General features: G+C 36.0%; 1 protein-coding gene across 1 annotated transcript in view; it reads left to right on the plus strand.

Annotated features, from left to right (window-relative positions):
- The window catches only part of LOC121854823 (COP9 signalosome complex subunit 1-like), a 29631-nt gene extending 16267 nt beyond the window's left edge, over window positions 1-13364 (plus strand). Inside the window, exons 6-12 of the mRNA XM_042349626.1 lie at window positions 1781-1864; window positions 2326-2415; window positions 3535-3683; window positions 5744-5849; window positions 8595-8683; window positions 11009-11138; window positions 11450-13364. Coding sequence (XP_042205560.1) covers window positions 1781-1864; window positions 2326-2415; window positions 3535-3683; window positions 5744-5849; window positions 8595-8683; window positions 11009-11138; window positions 11450-11680 — 879 coding nt within the window. The 3' untranslated portion in view covers window positions 11681-13364. The remainder of the gene's footprint in view (window positions 1-1780; window positions 1865-2325; window positions 2416-3534; window positions 3684-5743; window positions 5850-8594; window positions 8684-11008; window positions 11139-11449) is intronic.
- Window positions 13365-14197: the final 833 nt, after the last annotated feature.

Here is a 14197-nt window from a genome sequence, read left to right on the forward strand (position 1 = left end):
TTTATTTAAAAACATTTCTAATACAGTATATGAGTTATGCTTGATAGTGTCGCTGACGAGGTTACTCAGAATAGAACTTCATTTTCCCATAAGGTCTGTGGATATATAATGTATGTCGCAGGGAACAGGAACTTAACCCCTCAAAGTTTCAGCAGTTTATTGTATTTAATCGTGTCACTTACAGTATTACAGTACATACATAATACACTTTTAGTTTTTCCAGCACTTACTACTGGAATATTTAAATTACCAGTATATTGGATAATTTTCAATATAATTCACAATCTCAATAAGCTTCCCACACCATCACCATAGTGTAGTTGTAAGAGATGTTTTCAGGATATCCAGGCAAATTGTGGGGTGGGTAGAAACAAGAATGTCTTGAGTGAGCAGTGTGTGAAAAATGACCATGGTAATGTGTTTTTGATAACAAGGAAATCAAGGATGCTTGGAGAAAATACTATGATTACTGAATGAGGAATATGATTGAAACATGGGTCGCATGGGGGTAGTAAGATCAGTACAGGGACCATCCCTAATGATTGAAAGTGAATTGGTGGGGAGAGCAGTTGATAAAATGAAGAATGGAAAAGCAGCTGGAAGTTCTGGGATAGTTGTGGAAATACTGAAATCATCACGCGATGTAGGCATGTCAGTGGTGATCAAGTTGACAAATGCAATCATGATGGAATGTTCAGTTCCAGACGACTGGAGAAAGAGTTTGATTGTGAATATAGTAGTATCTCCATTAGCCGGAATCCCTCTTAACCGTAGCTCTCCGATAACCGGAATTGAAAATTTCTCAGAAAATCGTTCCCAATGCTGGAATTTTCTGGAAAATTAAGGCTTTGGGAACAATCTCCCAAGTGGCACATTTTTGGAAAATTTTTAGTAAATTTTCCTGGTACCTGGAAAATTCTGGGGATGGAGGATTTCTTACCAGGTTCGAGAGATGATGTAATGTGCAATTTCTGGAACTTCTGAGAAAATTTCCTGGTACCCGTAAAATTCTGGGGATGAGAGATTTTTTTTTCAGTATTTGAGTCATCTCGTTACCCGGAAATCTCTCATTCTGGAAGTGCTCTGCACCAATTGTTCTGGCTAACGGAGATATCTCTACTTTCAAGGGTAAAGGTGATGCACTTGAATATGTGAATTACAAGGGCCTGAAACTGCTAGATCAGATTTTGAAAGTTGTAGAAAGGGTGATTTTGAAATTGTTAAGGAAGAGAGTGGACATGACTGAAATGCAGTTTGGGTTTATGCCAGGTAGGAGGACTACAGGGGTAATAGTTATGGCCAAGCAGCTACTAGAAAAATAAATAAAGAGAGAAAATTGTACTACTAATTTGTAAACTACCAGACAGCATTTGACAGGGTACCATGTGACATTGTAAAGTGGGCAATGAGAAAGCTAGGAGTTGTGGGGAATTTAATATGCCTCAAAGGCTTAACAAATTTGAAGTTTCTATCTATTTCCAGTGCACATTTCTACTTTCTACTGCATCCTCAGATACAATAACACTTAATCTTGTTTATAAAGACTACCAAAATTGGGTAGTTTAACTACAATTTCAGAACAGTGAAATATTTTATTCAGAAATTTATGTCTTATACAGTACAGTACTGTACTATAGATGGAGACACACTTGCACATGTTTCTGTGGTGTTTGGTAATTGTATAATTATATATTTGTATAATTAACAGTGGGTGGAATTGATATATCAAAATTCTAGTCAACTGTGAATGTTGCACTTCAAAAGATTTTTCATGTTTCAGGTTTCCATCTACCTAAATAACTGGTCACATGTCTTGAGCTACGTAAGCAAAGCTCAAGCAACTCCAGAAGTTTCAGAATCTAGGGTGAGTAATATATTCCCTGTATATTTCACTTATAAAGAAATAGAACATTTTGCTCTGATTAAATTTTGGTGATGGTATAGTACGTAGTACATATATTGTTACTTAAACTATTACATCTAGACAAGAAGCATAGTACAGTACCAACTTGAGAATCATTACAGAAGGTATTTTTAATATTCAGAGCCACATAGACATCATTTATTTAATTTAGCAATGTAATTAGTGTAATCCAATATTGTTTTGGGAAATGTAGGCAGTTAGCAGAGTTTGTCAAATTTGATAAGCTGAAACAATTATGTTAATTTAATGATTAATATGCAGCAAATACTTGGGAAGAGGTCTTTTATATAGGTTAATCTTCATATCTACTTCTGATTTAAGTTTTGGAAATTTATCCTGTTTATTTCATTATCTTAATCAATTTTAAAGAACTCCATAATTATTTTTTGTACTATTTTCAGCCAAGCAATAACAAAGACCAATCGGCTGTAATCCAGACCAAATTAACGTGTGCTGCGGGGTTAGCGCAACTAGCCACAAGAAAATACAAGGTATGCTGTTTGAAGTGAATCTGCTGCTGATAGGTGATGCCAGGCTGTAAACAATGAAACACTGACAAACCAGACTATATAGTAGGGGCCCTTTGTTGTGGAGAGGGGATAAAGTCCTTGCCCTCGTGTTCTAAAGATTGGTGTTCATTACTCGCATTTAATTACTGTGAGTGAAGGTGGCTGAGTGCAGTGCTGGCAACCATTTCTCTTTGTGGACTGAAGTTTAGTATTCAATCAGGGTATATATGGATTTGTTGGGCTATTTTACAAGCTACACTTAAACGTGCCTTAGTGTTGCATATACATTGCTCTCGGTGGTTGTGCTAATATATAAACAATGTTTTCTAAAGGACACATTAAGGTCAGAAAAGGGTTTTCTCTTAAGTAGTTCCTGCCATTGATCATAACTTCTAGTAATTAGCTCCCTTATTCATACTTTATACAGTATGTCTCTGTTGTTTTCTGTTCAGTTTCATGTAAAGTGCAGTTTTGTAAAGAATAAGATGTGTCGATGTGTGCATGCGTACACATTGCCATTTATTTTCATCCAAAAGTGTATCTCTTTTCCATTCCAACATTACTAACTCAAGACTGCTTCATAGTGCTATTCTCCTTTGCTCTGTATTTTCAAAATTTGGGGGTGCTGTAGTTCTTGATTAAACATTCTGAAAGAGATAAAAATTACAGCCTTATTTATACTCTGCTTGCAGAAGGCATATTTATACATGGTGAATGCATGAAAGTTGTTGAAAATGTGGGCATGGAAATGTAGATAGAAAAGATTGGAAAATTTGGCCAAGAGATTGTATGCAGGTTAACCAAGTAGGGAGAGGAATTAAAAGATTTTCAAGGATGTAGTGGAAGGAAAGAGTATGGGATTACATATTTAAGTGAGAATGGAGACTGGTAGTGTGGGTGTTATTTGTTTAACACTCCTTTTTGCAGATAATTTTTTTAACTAATATATAGACTTCAAGAGAGATGCGGTCATTGTTTTAATGACATATTATGTTGAGATTGACAGTTTTACCTCATTTTTATATAGAATTTCAAACTGTTTAGCTATTGAATACTGTCTACTCTAGATCAGTGGTTTTAGTGTATTTCTTGATATTTCAGGCTGCAGCCAAGAGTTTTCTTGGAGCACAGCTGGATGCCTGTGATTTCCCTGACCTGCTGTCCACTTCAAATGTAGCTATGTATGGTGGCCTGTGTGCACTGGCAACGTTTTCTCGTCAAGAACTACAGAAACTGGTTATCTATAGCAGGTTAGACAATAGCTATACAGTACAGTATATATACAGTTGAATCCGATTATCCGGAGTCCAGACAACCGGCAGATTCAACCAACTGGCACCAAAATGAAATAATAATACTGTAATAATAATAATAAATTCCTCCAAAATCAACTAGAATCGTAAGTTTGAATACCTGTTGTGATGGGGATAAGTTACCATATTTATTGAACAGCTATTTTAACACTTATTCCACCTTGGATAAACCATTTAGTGAGCACAAGTTTAGCCTAATTTGAATTTTTTTTCAAAATCGTGTCTACAATTAAAAAAAAAATTGCTGTGGTAAACAATAAAATTGATACATGGCATATCATAAAATCCAGTAGCACATTTTTTAGGAAGAAAAATAGCTTCTTAAACACTCAAATCATCCTCTGGGTGATAGTCCAGTTTTGCCAGGCAGTCAACCAGCCGACTCTGACTCACAGATGTGTGACTGCTGCCATGCTGCTCTGTGTGTATGCCATGATGTCTCATTTGGGGTGGGGTGCTGCGACTCAGTTACAGCCCACTGCCTCCACACACATTTTTTTTCCCACAGATACACATCCTTACTCTTCATTTTTCGTATTTTTGAGTTATTTTGTTATTTTTTCTAAATCACATCCTTTATATACTGTAGAAAGGAATAAGTGTTTAAGAAGAAAGTTTTTATGCAAATCCTTGCATTTTCGTGAGCTTTTAAATTTCAAAATTTTTTATTTTTTCTTAAACGAGCATGGTCAAACAAAAAACAGTAATTGGGGAATGCTCGTGAAAATGCATGGATTTGTGGAAAATTTTAATTTTGAGGCTCAAATTTGTGAGAACAACCTGTAGCACTGCCTTGTAGGAGTTATTGGGGGAATCCTAAGAGTAAGGTTCAACTAACCGGGTGGCCACTAGGTAGCTCATGTTGACAACAACAAACATGCATGCCACCTGGTGCACTATAATACCAAACTATGTACTGTACTCTGTTTTGGTGACTGTGAAGTGATCTTTGCTATGTTATTCGTGACTAAAATGCTTTGTCTCTTGTCAACAAGTGAACAGTGGTGGCCACTCTCCTCGCTTTTATGTTTTGTGACAATTTTTTTCACTGTTTTTGTCACCATAAAGTGAGCAGTGTGGTGAGTGTTGTTTAATTGTTTTATGTATATTTTTAGTGTATGATTTTTTATTTTTTTATTTTATTTATTTTTTTATTTTTTTTCTTATCACCATCATCATCATCATCGGTGACACATGTAGGTGTTGGACTGGTTCAGAACGTATCCCATTGAACCTCTTGTTATAATGCTTCTGGTCATCATTATTTCACATAGTGATGGGTTTTTCAGGAACTTAACCCCATCATAAATAGGGGGATACCTGCACAACACACACACACACACAGTACTGTATATATATTGTCCAGTAATTATTGTTCAGGTTTCAACTTTTTTGTGATGGATTTAAATGTATGCCTTTTTTTCCTCTCTACAGTATTAGAGTTGAGGTCTTTTGGGTGTTGTACAGTATACCTTATTCATTGTCACTCCTGCAGCAAGAGAAACAAATGGCTGGTGTCCACCAGTTTGTGCTTCTGACTCTGAATCTGATAACTTGAGCTAATAGCAATATATTGTACCCAAATTCAGCTCATTAATATATATCTGCAATATGCTAAATAAGTTTGAATTTGATAGTCAATATTTTGTCATTAATGTTTAGATTTGTATGCCCTCAGAGGTATGGCCATGGATTTAGCCAACCCTTAATAGGATAATTTCCATCAGTGACACTGTTCCAGGATTTTCATAGTCTTCATGTGTGTAAAATATACCAGCGGCTTTTACCAAGAAAGAAAGTGAAATTTTGAAGTTGATATAAGGTAGTAAGTTGTGTTACTCAAGTGAAGATTACTGGTAGAAAATGGAAGCTCCTGTAATACTCTGTGCAGGTGATATTGTGTTCTTCATGGAATTTGCAGAACAAGATAAGAGGCATTGTTATCTTTGTTAGAAGAAAAAAGAATATTGTAACCTGAATTTCTTTTTTACTTTCAGTTCTTTTAAGCTGTTTTTGGAAGTGGAGCCTCAACTACGTGACATCATATTTAAGTTCTACGAGTCTAAATATGCCTTCTGCCTCAAACTCTTAGATGAATTAAAGGTAAGTAGGAAGGAATTGGTGAAAAGTATTAGTTATAAAATGATGTTGGTCCTTATTGGCTGTATGAAAAGGATCAATGATATAAGTTTCATTAATGTTCTCAGTTTATTGTTACTATTAGTAGATCATTACTGGTCATAGAAATTAAAATCTTTATGTCCTTTTGATAAGAAAAAATTTCCTTGCTGGTATAAGTACAGACTGAAAGATAAGTTATGGTCAGTACTCTTCATTTTAAAGGGAAGTGAAGCCTCACATATTTCAGAATTTTTATTGTTCAGTAGTACCTTGATATACTGGACTAATTGGGTCAGTCCTCAGTCTGGAAAATGCAAAAGTTAGAAAAAAGCAAATCTATGGGGGAGAGTCTGGACTGTTTTGAGAAAATCAGTTGTTCATATAATGTTATTACTGCACTTCAATAACTATGGTCTTAAAGTGCATAAAAAAGTTAGTGATACATTACATCTATATTACATCAACAATAAAAAATATGAGATATGGAACACTGGGTTGAAAATTAAGAGTAAGTCTGGTTGTCAACAATTGTTTTCACTGATACAGTAAGTCCTCGCTTAACGTCGTGGTTTCGTTCCTGAAAACCACGACATAAACAGAATAAATTTTCCCCATAAGAAATAGATAAAATACAGGAGTTACGCTCCCCAGCCTCCCTTTGCCCGATAAAATACATTATATATACATAAATTCAATGGAACTTTTATCGAAAATAGTATATATTATACTGTGCATCCAAAAAGATAAATAAACTAAATCATTTTGTATTGTACTCACTGATGGGCGGAGGTGGAGTGAGTGTGTGGTGGGTAGTGGAGAGGAGGAGGGTGGTGAGTCACTGAGACCCGGCGGGTGGCCCCTCCTCCCGCTCTGACTGGGTGAGAGAGGGTGATGCACCATACAAAGTAGTCCGTGACGGCGTTATACCAAACTGGCGGGACATTGTCCAAATCATGGGTATCTAAAGAGTAGCAACATCATAACGAAACAACGTTGTCTGGGGCAACGTTAAACGAGGACTTCCTGTGTAATTGTTTTGTACTGTACTATAGAGATGAAAATAAGAGTGTAGGGGTATGTTGTGTGTGGGAGATAAAAGTGGATGTGGGAGGAAGAGTGGGTGGGTGGTTCCCTCCCTCAGGATCCCTTTAACACATCTTTATGCAGTTTCACTATAATTCTCATATTATTTTCATTCATTTGGTGCCGGGTTGATAAAATATTATCATAAAATAATTATCTTTAGTGAAAAAAGAATCCCACACTCAAACCCACATGAATCATTATATCTAATTATATTCTTGGTCATTTGTTTACAAAACACAATCATCCTATCTCCCTCACCAGTTCTCTCCATCTCTCATGCTTACCACAACATGTCTTCAGCCCTTAGTATATTGGGCTGTAGTGTATTTATCAGCACTTAATTAATGCTGTACTGTAGTGTATTTATCAGCACTTCGTAAATAATATTGTAGTGTCCTATTATGCAGCTCCATAGTCCCTGGTTTATTCATAAATCAGTTGTCTAAGTGTACAAGTAGCCAAATCGAATCATCGTGTATCACTCAAAGGTAATAAATAATGTTGTAAGGAATGTATCTCCATATTAAATACTATACAGTATGTTATCGTGACCCTGTTGTTAAGCTGATTTGCTGAAATCTCTCACTCCAGGAATGCATCCTTGGTGAATACCTTCCATTACAGCTTGTCCTTTTATTTTCAAATCAATTTACAAATTATATTACATTATGGTTTTTTCTATAATTAAAGGTGTTATAGTAATCATTATGAATTACTTGCCATAAGAGGCTGAACATACTAAAATACTATATTGAATCAATAAATCAACCTGGTGAATCTGGCAATGGCTGGACTCCCCTACCATCTCCATCCTGTTTACATATGCATTGTCTTAACTCTTGTACTTGGTAGCTGTCTTTAGGTCTATAGCATATCTGATTAGACCACTGTACAGTGTTCAGTTCTTTTCATAATTAAATTTTTTTTTAAATAGGTATTACAGTATACATAATTTTACCCATTTCTTAAAACTGTCAAGTTCCTAACTAAAGACAATATGTATTATACTCTTCATAAAATGTTTTCATAAATGAGTACAGTATAGGTAGCGAGATTCGGTGCACTGATATGATCATATGAAAACAAGACAAGATATGTGCCTTGCGGTGGCGTGACACCCACGCACAGACCTTCAACCACACATATGAACACAAACCATCTGGACTGATGCTGGATTTGCTGGACTTTTTTTTTTTTATCTGGTGAATAGAGGAGCACCTCAGAGAGACCAAAAGGGCAAATTTCAGTGTATTATATTGAAGTCCTGTCTATAAAGGTTTTACTGTTTTATTTTACATTTTTCATATACTGTACTGTACTGTGTATCTTATTTCCATGAAGGAATTAGCCTATTGTATGTCTCATAAAAAATTTACCCAGGGGATTCATGACTTCAGTGTTATCAGTGCAGATTGCTATTATTGTATCACCCATGTGGACACTTAGTAAGGTCTTATAGTCAATAATGAGGCCACATCAAATAACTAAAGTGAGTATACAAGCTAAGCTGAATTAAAAAATCACTTAAGTGTTAATACCATAGATGTTGAAATACGTGACAGTGACATTTCAGTATTGAAATATGAGTAAACATTAATAAGTGTTCTTAGTAAGAAAAGAAATATTATTTCTACCTCTCAGGATGTTCTGATGTTGGACATGTACCTGGCACCCCACCTTAACACACTCTACACCCGTATTAGGAATCGTGCGCTTATCCAGTACTTCAGGTGAGTCTTGGCATGGGGTGTTTTGAAAGTGTTTCTTCTGTGATTCTCTGAAGTGTAAAAGTGATGGATTGGATAAGCAAGTCTATCTAAGATGATGTACAGGGTAGTTGTGAGGGTAGAAATACAACATGCACAAAAAATATTGATCCAAGTAACCTTTTTATATGATTTTTAGCAAAACATACGGATAAATAAGACATGCAAACGTTTCTTCTCATATTATCTAAAAAAAAAAAGTTTCCTTTTGATTGGAACACAAGTTAAAGTTGATTTGGTGTGAACTTAGTAAATGTTTGGATGTAATCATGTACGACCTATCTTCATTGTCCAGATCTGCTTGATCTCCCACAGGCAAGGTATTGATGATGTGTTGTGTGTTGACAGCTTGTGTTTCATCTAATCCATGTATTCTTTATTACATGTTGTTCCAGTGAGTTCCCAGATCATTCTAGCACTCAAATATGTTTGCATACATTTTGTGAGGAGTGATATTTTGATGGCATGAAGAGATTGCTTGTTCAGCTCCTTTTGCAGTTGGCATTGAAACATTTGTTATGACACATCTTAAAAGAGGTTGTGGTGGGATTCTTCTTTTCTGCAGCAGACATTGATAGATTCTTCATCTCATAAGCATGTCAGTGGTGGCCTTGGAGGTCTTTCTGGGCCTCCCAAGAGATGATTTCTGAGGTGGGAAGATTGGGTGTTGTGCACTACAGTGATCCCTCGGTTAATGAACGCCTCGGTTAACGAATTACCTTCCATAAGAATCTTCAATTCAGTTAACGAACAAAAATTCGGTTCACGAAATTTTTACGAAATCATATCGACATGTTTTCGCTTGCTCACCAGCTGGAATATTAGTCCGCCAATACAGTAATCGGTTCTAGGGCTTAAATTCGTTCCCATTTGAGTAAATATCAAGAAGGTTGTACTATTCAATAATTTTCCAAGTTTTATATTAAAATTTTTAGTCATTTTAACACTTATTTAACATAATTGCAGTTCAGAAAACTGGTTTTTGGTGTGCCAATCAGCCACTTGACTCACCCAGCAAGGCATCATTTTGTATCTGGTCAGTGGAGGAAATATCTTGCTTGTGGGTCTCTTGAGCATAGAGTATTTTTACGTTTTTACAGTACAATTATTGGTCATTCTGAAATTTATTTTACATATTGACAATATATAGTGCAGTGCAGTGTTGATTTAAAGAAAATAATCTTGAATTACACCAAGTGAACTTAAAATTTTATATGTGAAATGACGGCATGAAGCATGGGGTGATTTCTCTTCCACCCCCACTTCCTTCTCTTCTCCCTTCTCCTCCACCCCCACTTCTAATTCCCATCATCATCATCATCATCATCATCATCATCATCAACAACAACAACCAGGAGCCTTCTACATACACACCTCAAAGTAAGTGTACTTTACTGCATTTATTTTTACTTTGTATGTAATTTTCGATGAGCTGGAACCAATTACCCAAAATCCCATTGAAACAATGGTTTCGGTTAACAAAATTTTCGGTTCACGAACGACCTTCTGGAACAAATTGTGTTCAGTAACCGAGGGACCACTGTATTGTCAATTTTGTTTGTGTGCCTCGTTCTGGATTTCCCTCAGGAATTTTCCCACCCAACAGGGCAAGAATGTGAGCCTTTTGCTTTCCAGACATGTTTTTGGGAGTGTGATCTTTTCTGTCATCAGAATGTGGTAGATAATAATGCACTTGTCCAGGTGACAGTTAAACACACACTGGATGCAGGAATCTTGCAGAGAGGTCCAAGGGATCACTCATTTAACAGACAAAAAATTTAAAACCAAATTCAATTTGGCAGGCAATAACCAGACTTAATTTTATTATAAACTATGTCTCTAGTTAGGTAATCAGGATCAATATTTTTTTGCAAACTATAGTTAAGAGTGTAGTTATTTTGACTAAGTTATGCAGAACCTAAATATATAATCGCCATTCATGTTAGGCTGCAGTGGGGATATTCTCATGCAAATTACCAATCTAAAGCTGGCAACAGAGTACTGTATATACACTATTTGTGTACTGTTCCTCATGCATATACAGTATATCTTTGTACATTACCCTTATGTAACGGTGTACTCTTTATGTTCATCTTATCCTTGGGTACACTTTCATCCTCTTCTGTTATCGTGTTAAAAATGGGGAATAGATAGGCTTTAAATACCACCTACAACCTTTAAACATTTGCTTCCCATTGGCTACTCTTGGAAGTAATATACTACTTGTTTACGTAAATTACCGATTACATATTAGGTATTTATATAATTCATTGGAGATTTTCACCTCAGCCCATACATGAGTGCAGACTTGGAGAAGATGGCCACAGCCTTCAACACTACTATTTCTGCATTAGAAGATGAATTAATGGCTCTAATTCTCGATGGTCAAATCCAGGCTCGGATAGACTCTCATAATAAGGTGAGTTTATATTATACAGTGAGTTGTTCCTGAGAGCACTGGGATTATGTGTTGAACTATAGGGAGATGGTGTGTGTTGCATTTTAGTGGAAGCATATGGCAAGTACCTCACAAGTAGTAACCAGGCTAATGTACAGAATTCCTATAGAGTTATTTATGTTGCTTTTGAGAGAATAGTTGATTACCAAACAATTATTTATCTTATGCATCCAGTGCTTCCTTTTGAAACTAGTTAAAAAAAAAGTATATAATTGAAATAAAGAATGTTTCTCTAATTCATTAAATTATCAAATGTTATGGAACATTTACAGATCTTGTATGCCAAGGCAGTAGAAGAAAGGAGTATGACCTTTGAGCGATCACTAGAGATGGGTCGTGAACACATCATGAGGGTAAAGGGACTAATCCTCCGGTCAGCACTTATCAAGAACCAGATTCACGTCAAGAGTCCGCCACGGGAGGGTGGAGGAGGGGGCGGGCAAGGGAGTGGAGATGTCACTATGGCAGCTACCAACAGTTCAGCATCTGCTCCCAGGAACTAAAATATGCATACCAGTGCCCAGGGCTGTGTTGAGACTAGACTTGGGCATAGTTTCAATCTTGTTGTTTGGTCCACCACGTGTGCCACAAGAGAGATGAGACTCAGTAAGACTTGCTCATTCGAGTTCTACATCAACAGTGCTCTACTGTACATCAGTCATTTCTTGTTTAATGTGGCAAAAGATACATGTTTGTGAGAGTTTTCACTGGTGACAATTATGCAGGGGTTCTATGACACTCCTGCCTTTATTTTAAGCACTACTCAACGTAACATCAAAGTGTGCTTAGCTCTTTTTTAAGTGGAGATCACAGACTCAAGAACACTAGCAGATGAACCTCAGGAGGTCTGTGGACTATGTATATCTATGCTATTTACTTGGTGTTCGTTATACCATATTGTATAGTAAAACACAACAGAGAAAAAACTCAAGTGCTCACATAAACTACAGTGCATCCTTAAAGTGAATAGCCAAAGCATAAAATCAAGATTTAAGCTGCAGCAGTTGTGACGTGCCACTTTTTAGAGAATTTCTGTTCTTAGTTGAGCAGCCTTTTTTTGCATATGAATTAATTATCAATTCACTGGAAGACAAGACCTCTGAATTCCAAGAACGGGTCATGATTTTGTCCATTATGAGCTTCCATAAGTGAGGATTATAATTGATGGTTTTCTCTTGGTTTTTTTGTTTTTGTTTTTTTTCATCTATAAAAGTTAGTGGTGACAACACATTTTAGGTTTTGCTGTTTTTTATTGTCACCCAGTGTGTACGTCACATTTGCTGCTACTGCAACATTATAATTGGTTATTCATGTGTTCTCCTGTAGCTTGTGTTTATAGCTATCCCATTACCTGTTGCCTATTTATTGCGTTTGAAAACAAGTTTTTGGTATTTACCTGTCCTCATGCACAGACCAAGCCACTAGTCTAGACTTTTAAGTCAAAGTTTTGTTTATTAAATTGACAGAGTTCAGCAGGAGATACAGGGTTGTCATATTCTGTAACTTTTGTGATGCAGCAAGTACATATATTTGCTAGAAAGAAATGCAGTGTTCCTAAGAATTTTGCAACTGCCTTGGAAGTTAACTGGCCAGTTATCTTATAGGGTTTTACTCTTCTGTGTAAGGCGTTGAGATTTTTTAATAATCACAGTGTTTGCACAGGAGAGCATGCATAGTGTAATTCCCCAACAACTTGCTGATGATTCACTGTCACGCACCCTGTAGCCAGGATGTCCAAGTCTTTTTGAAGTCTGCGGATACCTGGTCTTAAAAAAAAAATCATGGATAAATTTGTTTTGAGAAATTCATTTAAGCCAAATAACCTTACTGATTCACCGTCATGCACCCTGTAGCCAGGTTGCCCAAGTCTTTTCAGAATCTAAGGTTATATGGTCTAAAAAATGCAAACAAAAAACTTGGAGAAATTTGTTTAAGCCAAATAATCTTTGCTCTTGTATCAGCACTGCTTGAGGCTTGCCACCAGTGTAATTGTTGAGAACTCTAACAATTGTTAATCATCCTAGGGGTCCAGTCACAAGCTGAGAAGTGGTCGTAACAGAGAAATGGAAAACTTCTCCACCCATCATATTTATCATGCAAACCTTTCAACTGTGGGCTGCAGTGTTGACAAGAGTGGCTGGGAAAAAAGGTGATTTTCTATTGAGAATAGTAAAATAATAACACTATTATAAGAGTTTCTATTACCTTTATTTCATACATTGTAAATGCAACATGTAGTATATTCAATATATATACAGAAAGATCAGTGTCATGATTAGTTGACTAAGACTAAAAAAAAAAAAATTGTGCATCATTATGGAATTTTCTGTCTAGTAATAATATACAAAATTGGTAAATTTCTTCTGTATTGAGTAAAATTGTTTTTGAATTTTTCCATGCTCTTCCATCTTTGAACATCTACTGTCTTAACCATAAACTTCCTCAGATTCTTCTCATCTCACTTACAATCAGGCAGAAGACTTTCTTGTTTTGTTTATGTACTGTATATAATTTTAACCTTTTTTATCCACCCACATCACCTCCGTACTCTGGCCTCCACTTTATCAACAATTTCTTCTCTATTCCAAATCATTCCTCTTATAGTGTACACTCATAACCATGCCCATTCTTGAATTTACAATGAAACTGAAGAAATTTATTCCCGTGCTTGTTCTGTATTTGTCATTCCAGTGTTGCACATTCACACATCAGAGGAAGTGGATGATATACAGTACATGGAATCCCAGATTTTTTACTCAACTGAATTTCTCCAAGTTTACACCACTACCCTGCAACACATACATTTGGGGGACATGGCTTTCATTAATCTACCATCAATAGAAGACTTTCCTAAATACATGGAATTCAGTTTAAATTCTACTGTATTTCAATATTCAATCTTACTTCCCATAATATGTTATTTTTCTGATTTGTATGTTATTGTTGCTATTCAGAATTGACTTCATCTGTTTATTTTTTGTATAAATTTCTTTGTACTGTCTAGTTTACCATATTATTCA

Source organism: Homarus americanus, unplaced genomic scaffold (assembly GCF_018991925.1).
Source record: "Homarus americanus isolate GMGI-L3 unplaced genomic scaffold, GMGI_Hamer_2.0 scaffold34071, whole genome shotgun sequence".
In the NCBI taxonomy this organism is placed as follows: domain Eukaryota; kingdom Metazoa; phylum Arthropoda; class Malacostraca; order Decapoda; family Nephropidae; genus Homarus; species Homarus americanus.